The 10,337-nt window shown below is 39.2% G+C and overlaps 1 protein-coding gene across 2 annotated transcripts in view; it reads left to right on the plus strand.

Annotated features, from left to right (window-relative positions):
• VBP1 (VHL binding protein 1) overlaps positions 1-9,773 on the plus strand; it is a 30,370-nt gene extending 20,597 nt beyond the window's left edge. For both annotated transcript variants that reach the window (XM_086385917.1, XM_086385916.1), the window contains 4 exons: positions 138-204; positions 3,005-3,103; positions 5,584-5,722; positions 8,231-9,773. In XM_086385917.1, the coding sequence (XP_086242043.1) occupies positions 138-204; positions 3,005-3,103; positions 5,584-5,722; positions 8,231-8,301 (376 nt within the window). In that variant the 3' untranslated portion in view covers positions 8,302-9,773. The remainder of the gene's footprint in view (positions 1-137; positions 205-3,004; positions 3,104-5,583; positions 5,723-8,230) is intronic.
• The last annotated feature ends 564 nt before the right edge of the window (positions 9,774-10,337 follow it).

The following is a 10,337-nucleotide window of genomic DNA, read 5'->3' on the forward strand; positions in this document are numbered from 1 at the left end:
TTAACTATCTTACATATAAAATATATTGACTATTTCATATTTACATATTGTCCTCAAAACATATCAATAGAAAGTACAAAGCTAGTAAGACTGTTTCTTGGTGCCAGATACTAAAGTAACCTTTTTCTTATTCACAGGCTAAAAGGCCAGATTCCTGAAATTAAGCAGACTTTAGAAATTCTAAAATACATGCAGAAGAAAAAAGTAAGTGCCTTTTTTGTTTGTAAACATGAGCAAACCAGGATAGTTCAGCAGAGACATGTGTTCCTTGACTCCTTGGTCACTGGTATTTGAACCCGTGCTGGAAGATCCAGTCTGCCTTCCTAAGCACATGTAGTAGTATCACAGATGGTGTGCTTCTGTGAGACATGTGGCTTTCCACCAAAAGTCAGGTTTAATTCTAGGGCCCACACTGCTTGGGGTCTTTTACTTATATGTAGTATTTGTGAAGTTTAAATGCAACTTGAAATTATTTTAAGTGCAAAAAGAAATGAATAGTCTTTATTGTTTGTGGCTCTCAGTTCACAGTTGAGGAAATATTTACAAAGAGGGTATACTTGACCAGTGTCACATAGCTAGTTACTGGCAGAACTGAATTTGAGAATCTTCTGAGCTCTCACCCGTTTTTTTTGTTAAATAAAAGCGGGGTGTAAAAATGAAGTTTCAGAAAATATTTAACCTATTATATATATATGTGTGTGTGTGTGTATATATTTATGATTTATTACTTGACTGGCAGAGTAGCTACATCTCTGTTTTTTTTATGTCACAAACTTTATAAGAGACTTCAGAAGACTGGTTGGTTGAGCATGAAGTGCTGATGAAATGATAATAATCACACTTGTCTAGTGCTTACTCTGTGCCAGGCACTGAAGTGTATGTGTTTGTGTTCGTACAAGCGCTGCTTGCCACAGCCTTCAGGGTTGCAGTAAGTAGCTGAGTCAGGATGCATGCACTCCCTGCGCAGTCCTGTGGCCCCAGTGGTCCTTTCTTTACCCTTCTCCTTTACCTCTCTGTCCCTCGGTTCCTCCACCTGATTTGTCTGTGGGAAAAGCAAAGGAGAAAAGGAAAGATATAAACATCTGAATGCAGAGTTCCAAAGAATGGCAAGAAGAGATAAGAAAGCCTTCTTCAGCGATCAATGCAAAGAAATAGAGGAAAACAACAGAATGGGAAAGACTAGGGATCTCTTCAAGAAAATCAGAGATACCAAAGGAACATTTCATGCAAAGATGGGCTTGATAAAGGACAGAAATGGTATGGACCTAACAGAAGCAGAAGATGTTAAGAAGAGATGGCAAGAATACACAGAAGAACTGTACAAAAAAGATCTTCACTACCAAGATAATCAAGATGGTGTGATCACTCACCTAGAGCCAGACATCCTGGAATGTGAAGTCAAGTGGGCCTTAGAAAGCATCACTACGAACAAAGCTAGTGGAGGTGATGGAATTCCGGTTGAGCTATTCCAAATCCTGAAAGATGATGCCGTGAAAGTGCTGCACTCAATATGCCAGCAAATTTGGAAAACTCAGCAGTGGCCACAGGACTGGAAAAGGTCAGTTTTCATTCCAATCCCAAAGAAAGGCAGTGCCAAAGAATGCTCAAACTACTGCACAATTGCACTCATCTCACACACTAGTAAAGTAATGCTCAAAATTCTCCAAGCCAGGCTTCAGCAATATGTGAACTGTGAACTTCCTGAAGTTCAAGCTGGTTTTAGAAAAGGCAGAGGAACCAGAGATCAAATTGCCAACATCCGCTGGATCATTGAAAAAGCAAGAGAGTTCCAGAAAAGCATCTATTTCTGCTTTATTGACTATGCCAAAGCCTTTGACTGTGTGGATCACAATAAACTTTGGAAAATTCTGAAAGAGATGGGAATACCAGACCACCTGATCTGCCTCTTGAGAAATTTGTTTGCAGGTCAGGAAGCAACAGTTAGAACTGAACATGGAACAACAGACTAGGTCCAAATAGGAAAAGGTGTTTGTCAAAGCTGTATATTGTCACCCTGTTTATTTAACTTATATGCAGAGTACATCATGAGAAACGCTGGACTGGAAGAAGCACAAGCTGGAATCAAGATTGCCGGGAGAAATATCAATAACCTCAGATATGCAGATGACACCATCCTTATGGCAGAAAGTGAAGAGGAACTCAAAAGCCTCTTGATGAAAGTGAAAGAGGAGAGTGACAAAGTTGGCTTAAAGCTCAACATTCAGAAAACGAAGATCATGGCATCCGGTCCCATCACTTCATGGCAAATAGACGGGGAAACAGTGGAAACAGTGTCAGACTTTGTTTTTTGGGCTCCAAAATCACTGCAGATGGTGACTGCAGCCATGACATTAAAAGACGCTTACTCCTTGGAAGGAAAGTTATGACCAACCTAGATAGCATATTCAAAAGCAAAGCCATTACTTTGCCAACAAAAGTTCATCTAGTCAAGGCTATGGTTTTTCCTGTGGTCATGTATGGATGTGAGAGTTGGACTGTGAAGAAGGCTGAGCGCCGAAGAATTGATGCTTTTGAACTGTGGTGTTGGAGAAGACTCTTGAGAGTCCCTTGGACTGCAAGGAGATCCAACCAGTCCATTCTGAAGGAGATCAGCCCTCGGATTTCTTTGGAAGGAATGATGCTAAAGCTGAAACTCCAGTACTTTGGCCACTTCATGCGAAGAGTTGACTCATTGGAAAAGACTCTGATGCTGGGAGGGATTGGGGGCAAGAGAAGGGGACGACAGAGGATGAGATGGCTGGATGGCATCGCTGACTCGATGGACGTGAGTCTCAGTGAACTCCAGGAGTTGGTGATGGACAGGGAGGCCTCGCGTGCTACGATTCATGGGGTTGCAAAGAGTTGGACACAACTGAGCGACTGATCTGATCTGGGACTGTTTTAAATGGCTTAAGCTCAGCTCTGCAATCGCCTGTATGACCTTGGTATTAAGATGGACAGTTTACAGTACCGTCATGTATTTATTTATTTTTTTTTTTTGAAGGAGTCCACCAGTTCACTGGAGACCAGGTTCTTATTGGCAGACAACCTGTATTGCAAAGCTTCAGTTCCTCCTACCGATAAAGTGTGTCTGTGGTTGGGGGTAAGTCAGTGTCATTGTCACAGCTTCCTTGGCTGACATTTGGTAAGGCAGTGTGTTTTCCCCAACATGGCAGTGTTGGAGAGGAGCACTTGACCGTAGATGGAATGAAGGGGTGGCATTGCGGGGGACTAGGAGTATGAGAAAGATTGCCGCAGAAACATGCTCTAGTCTCTTCCAGTCAAAACAAAATAGACCAATACCTGGCTTTCCCTCCAGTTAGTACTTATCTGTTAAATGTAACAGAAGGTATTGTTGAACCTCAGATAGATGTTTGTTCATCATCAGAATTTATGAGTTCTAGAAAGATCTCTCTGAACTTAAGGGGGAACAGATTATTATAAAAACCTTGGGGTTAGAACCCATTTGAAAAAGTCAAACATTTCAGTTGTGATGATTTCAGAGACCTTGTCTGTGATTTTTCCTGTTACTACTCTTGAGTCCCATGATCAAACAAGTCATGCCTGACTACACAGGTAGGTCTTGCTACCTCAGGCAAGTTCCTATGCAAAGTAGCAAATTGGGAGGATTTCCACTTGCTGCTATCCTATACAGTCATCCCCGAGAGGCACTCTAGGGCCATGAAGGGTTGGCAGATCATGCATGGAAACTCACTTCTCTGTTAGTTCCTCCTTCCTGATTTCTGTTAGCAGTAACATTTCAGAGTTTATGCATTTATTTCTACAAACATAATTCCCATTCTTGCTTAGTTTTAGTTTTATAAATGGAACAGCTAGCCACCCAGTAGCTCAGATCTTAGGGGTTATCCTCCTTGGTTTTTCTTCTCCTTGGCCCACACTTAATCAGCATGTGGGGATAAGATGATTCCATAAAGTAGACTGGGACAACAGGGAGTGCTCTCCTGAGAATTATGGCTGGAGCCTACCTTACACGAGATGGATTTCAAATGCATCATGTATTCACATGAAATAGTGACATCATCAAAGTTGTAGACCAAGTCACAGAAAATTGTAGCCCTGGAATAAGGATTATTTTTCAGGCCTCAAAACTCGGAAACCATGAGCAAAGTAAAAAGACAACAAGAAAAAATATATGTGACTCATATTGCATGCAAAGGACTAACAGGTTTGCAGGACGACTTGGAGTTGTCTTTTGGGCATGTCAGTCTTCAGATGTCTGTTAGACTGTCAAGTAGAGAGGCTGATAAGGCAGTGTTTGAGGAGTGAATCAACTAAGGAGATATACTTGAATGAATGAATGATGGTTTTTGACACGAATGAAGTGTTTTAAAATATATTCTATTTCCTCTTGTTACAGGTAAGCAAAGTGTACACATTTTCTGGGGGAAAAAAAAGTGCTAATAAGTATCAGTAATTGAGAAGTAAGATTGGGAATCTGGGTTTGGAGAAGCATTTACTTTGCACTGAATATTGTCTGAATTTATGCAGCTTTCTAATTATCACAAGGGCTTCCCTTGTGTCTTAGCTGGTAAAGAATCTGCCTGCAATGCGGCAGACCTAGGTTTGATCCCTGGGTTGGGAAGATCCCTTGGAGAAGGGAAAGGCTACCCACTCCAGTATTCTGGCCTAGAGAAATCCATGTCCATGGGGTTGCAAAGAGTCGGACACGACTGAGCAGCTTTCACTCACTCACTTGCAGTTATAATGGACTGGCATATTCAGTCGATAAGTGTGTAGCACCTGCTTGGTGCTAAGTCCTTTCATGTTGTCTCATTAATTCTTACAACAATCCTTTGAGTAATTTTTAAATTTCATTTGTCATGTGATGAAAGTGGTTCAGGAAATGCCTGGTGTTAAGTCGGGTGGTAGTTCAGAGCTGTGAAAGGTACGGTTCCCTGTTACAGAGTGCATGCCTTCCCAAGTGTCAGCAGTTACTCCAGATCTTAGATCCAGACTTGGTCACCTTGCCTTTGCCTCTGGCATCTGTTGGAGGTTGGAAGGGGGCAGTTAAAGCTAGCTGTTTCTCTTAATGGACCAAATGTAGATAATACGTATGTCTTTGAAAGCTTTAAAGTTCTACCTTAAGCTCAGAAACAACTACTTCAGTTGATTTAGTGTCCCAATAGAGGTGGTAGAAAGATAGGGTTTGATAACTAAAGATACTGGTTCCTATCCTAATTCTTCCATTTATTTAGTATCTCTGAAATCATAGGTAAGCTGACTTCTCAGAGCGTACTTTCTTCACTGTAGAGAAGTTGAGGAGGAAATGATATAATGTATGTAAATATATTCTCTAACTCAGGGGGCAATAAATATTGTGTTAAAAGCCAGAGAGTAAATATTTTTGGTGTTGCAGACCACATGGTCTCTGTCACAACTAGTACTTGGCTCACCACTACGGCATGAAAGTCTTAAGTGAATAAAGAGTGGCTGGGTTTCCAAAAAACTTAGGACAAGAGATGGCTGGCCAAATTTGACCCAAAGGCTGTAGTTTGCCAACTGCTGCTCTAACCTATGAAGCATAAAGTCAGTGTTCACTCATTGTCACGCTTTTCTCTGCAGGCGAACGTAATGCTTGAATATGATATTGATGAAGCTCAGGCGTTGTTGGAAAAGAATTTATTGACGGCCACAAAGAATCTTGATTCTCTTGAGGAAGACCTTGACTTTCTTCGAGATCAGTTTACTACCACGGAAGTCAGTATCCTTTGCTAAAGAAAGGCAAAGGAGGGAAAGGAGAAAAATGTTTTTTATGTTCTTATGTGCATTGCTTTAATGAGAAGAATGTCCTTACTCTTAGACTAATGTTAAGTTGCAGATTTTATAACAGTAGTAAATGACATATTTTAGAACTAATACTGAAATAAGTTTATAGATAGACTTATCTGAATTTGAGGTGTGAAAGTGTGGAAATAGCAAATTCAATTTAGTACATGAGTATTTCTATTTCAAATATATTCTCAAGATAATCTTTATAGCTAGATAAGTACTAGAGTTCCACAGCTCTTATTAAGGGTCTCCTGTGTTCCTACAACTGTGCTAAGCTGTGTGGGGCATGTGCTGGTGAGGAGATCAGTGTAAAAAAAGAATGACAAAACACACATAAGACAGCTAGTGATCATTTCCTAGCAAAATAGAAGTCATTCAACTTCAGGTAGTCAACACCAAGGCAGTTTAAAATTAGGGCGATAGATGTGAGCTTGAGTGATTTCAGAAGTCTTTGAGAAGATAGGGCTGAGACTGTATTTAAAGGTAATGTAGGATTTCTTTTAGCAGAGAGAAAGGGAAGGCTCTCGTGTTGAAACCCAGCTCTTGGCGTTTTCCATCTGCCCCACACAGTCATTCAAGACAGAAACCTGGGAGTCAATCTTCTTACCTCTCTGTTACACTCATTTTGGCCTTTTAGAACTAAGGGTCAGTAGTTTTCTTATTTATTTATTTTAATTGGAGGCTAATTACTTTACCATATTGTGGTGTTTTTTGCCATACATTTACATGAATCAGCCGTGGGTTTACATGTCTTCCCAACCTGACTCTCCCACCTCCCTCCCCATCCCATCCCACAGGGTCATCCCAGTGCACCAGCCCTGAGCACCCTGCCTCATGCATTGAACCTGGACTGGCGATATGTTTCACGTATGATAATATACATGTTTCAATGCTGTTCGCTCCAATCATCCCACCCTCGCCTTCTCCCACAGAGTCCAAAAGTCTGTTCATTACGTCTGTATCTCTCTGGCTAGGGTCATCATTACCATCTTTCTAAATTGCATATATATGTGTTAGTATACTGTATTGGTATTTTTCTTTCTGACTTACTTTACTCTGTACAATAGGCTCCAGTTTCATCCACCTCATTAGAACTGATTGAAATGAATTCTTTTTAATAGCTGAGTAATATTCCATTGTGCATATGTACCACAGCTTTCTTATCCATTCGTCTAAGGATGGACATCTAGGTTGCTTCCATGTCTTGGCTATTGTAAACAGTGCTGTGATGAACACTGGGGTACACACATCTCTTTAATTCTGGTTTCCTCAGTGTGTATGCCCAGCAGTGGGATTGCTGGGTCATATGGCAGTTTTCTACTCTGTTTTCCTCCCCCCAGTCCTTCACACTCTCTCTGCCATGAATTCACTGAGTCACACTTCTTATTTTTATTCCTCTGGCTATAATGCTTCAGTAGTTCTTTGTTACTTGTCAGCTATGCACATGGGCACTCTTAGGGGGTGGTCCCTGCCAGTCTCGATTCCATGTGCCACTGACTGATTTCCTGCCCTGGTCCTCCCCTGGTGCACCCAAGGTCCAAATCACCCCAGGTGGTTTTCCTCACCCCCTAAATGGGGTGGGCCCTTTATACGTCCACACTTGGTTCCTCCTACCTAGACCGATTTCCCCCTATTTGCTTGGGTTCCTCCATCTTATCTTTCATCTTTCAGCTCAAGCAGCAGAACATTTCTGAACATTTTCTAGTCCTCTCAGGGTGTTCTGTTGCTCCTCTGTGATTCCTGAGCACTTTGCATATAGTACTTAAAATTTGTTTTTCGTGCCAGACTGGGAGCTCTTCAAGTGTAAGAGCTCCATGTTCTCTCTCCTCCATAGCATGTAGTGCATGACAGGTTTTAAGGGGTTGGGTGAAGGCCTGTCTGAGGCCTAGAGCAGGCGTTAGCACATGATTGGTAATGTGGAGACTTCATTCAGAGGGAAAAAAAAGATAAAATACCTAGAAGATAATATTGTACCTTCAGGACATACCGCCAAAGGCATGAGCTGGGAAAGAAAGCACCGATAGGCGAAGGCCTATGCAGGGTGGTGCTTGTGGAAAGGAAAAGATATAGATGCTGAATAGATTGCATAAATTAAGCCAAACAGAGGGTAAGAGATAAAATTAGCGATAATTAAATTGTAATAATTTAAATATTGCATGTCAGGTTATGCTTTGAACCACCTTTGAAATACTGTGGATGAGGGGCTCTCTTGAAAACTGTTGGGAGTGTCAGGCACACATGTGTCAAATATAATACTATAGTTGACCAACTATGCTAAACAATCATTGATTTGAGGTCTTGACTAAGTTTTGGTGGAATTTTATTCCAGTCTTTGCTTGGCAGGTGATACTACACCTTGCTGTAGACACTAGTATTTTGTGTGTGTGATTGCACATTATCTTTTGAATTGCTTTGGCATTTTCTTTGACAATTCTTGCAGATATGGCCAGAGTTTATAATTGGGATGTTAAGAGAAGAAACAAAGATGATTCTACCAAGAACAAAGCATAAAGATGGCAGTTAAAAATGTGGTTCAGTTTTCCAAACATGTTTATGCTTAAAAGTTGACATAACTTTAAATGATTTTTAACAGCAAGAATAATTAAAACTTTAAAAACAGATAAGCACCACTTTATTTATTTATAAAAACAAAATTAGTTGCAAATATTTTATGAAACTTACAGTGTTGTTATTTTATTTTTTGCATTTCCAACAAAGTAAATGCTGCTTTCATCATTTTTGTTTGTTTGTCTGTTTTTCATAAGGAAGGTCTTAGCCAAAATGGCTAGAAACTGTGAGATATATTACAGAAGCTGATTTCTGGACAGTTTAGCGCAGTTTACTTTTTCTGTATTGCCTGGTGTTACTCTCACTTGTGATATGGTTAAATGAGTTTAGAGGTAGAAAAAACAGTTGAAATATTTGAAAATTTGTTTTTCTTTAGTACATGTAGGGCTTTATGGTCCTCTGTTGTTATTTGTCCTTTGTAAATGGAGTTTCATGAATTACTGCTTAGCTAATAACTACGTAATGTTCTATACTTTTAAGGAAATGGAAATTTGCATTCCTAAATTGTAAGAGGGCTATTGAGACAACACTTTTTCTAACCCGATATAGGTACACAGAGCCTTTGCAATGCCAACATAAAGGAGATCTTGGCCAACATAAAATAACAAAATTACCTACTGAAAACTCTTGCCTGAGGTGATTTTGTACTTCTTGACAGTTCTCCAAAGCAGCAAGACAGGAATATTAAGATAAATATAAATCTGCAGTGGTTTAAGAGAGTTGTGAGATTTTTTATTCATGGTAAAACTTCATAAGAGTGGTAGAAAATCCCTGTGGAAAGCCATTGGTACAGTGGCTGGGTGATACAGAATTCTGGTAAAAACACAAATGTATTGTTCCATGTCCCTGTAGCAAAGAGTATACTTGTACAGTGTTTTGTACTGGTATTTCATGATACTAAAGCAGTGAAGTTAACAATTGTAGCACAGCACCTTTATCGTGTTATTCTTTCTAAAATCAACATGGGTCTTTTGTAAAGTTTATTTACTTGCACGTATAACTGGCCATGTCCAGAACCTTTTATGTTTGTAGAAACAACATAAGATCCCTTTGGAAGGAATATAGATAAGCAAACAATTCAGAAGTTAAATCTGAGAGATACCAAAGTTTCCTCTCAGGGTTTCTTTCATGAGTTTAAATTCCCATATTTTAGAATTTGAGCTTTGTAAACATCTTAATATATTTTTGTGTTACTTTTCCCCCAGACTTTATTATGGTAAGTATATTGGTATGAAATGTTCCTGTTAACAGGAATGATGTAGTCAGAAGATCTTCCTTTTGTCTTCCTTTAAGTCCATGAAAATCTAAATAGGAATTTTAGGTTTTCTAAGCACAACAAATATTACCTAAGTATGCAGTATGTGTCAGAGAGAGTATTAGGCTTTGTTAATTAAATAAAAGATATTTAAATCTTGCGTCTGCCAGATTATTTCTCTTGTAACAGTTTACATTTTCAGAATAACATAACCATCCTGATTTGCCATGATTTCTTCAAGGCTAATATTAGTATAGTATACCTGAAAGCATAATGAGCACAAGATTGACTATAAAATTGTGATATTGAGTAACAAATGCGTTGAAAATGCAACTGAAATCAACGTTTCCATTGTAAAACATGTTCACTTGAGAACGTTTTGAAATTAGGAGAAAAAAAGACATTTCAGTTCCACTTGCAGCTGCCCCTTAATGATTCTATGGCTTCCATTTCTTTTACTATGCATAGGTTTTTAAAAAAACATAATTTAAATAATTTTGTCTGTATAATTTTTATCATACTTAACATGGAATTTGCAATCTGCCTATTATATAATGCTTTTAAATTAACATTATTTTACTGGTTTAACAGTATTCTAAATAGCTGGACCCTAGTAAACTGTGACCTATAGACATTTGATGTTTTAAATTTTTTTGTGTGTGAAGTAAATAATTCAGCACTTTACATTTTTACAAAAGGATTTTTCCTGTATTTAGGATTTTTC

The sequence above is a fragment of the Bos grunniens genome, chromosome X (genome assembly GCF_055505025.1).
Source record: "Bos grunniens cultivar Pamir isolate PY7600 chromosome X, Bosgru_T2T1.0, whole genome shotgun sequence".
In the NCBI taxonomy this organism is placed as follows: Eukaryota; Metazoa; Chordata; class Mammalia; order Artiodactyla; family Bovidae; genus Bos; species Bos grunniens.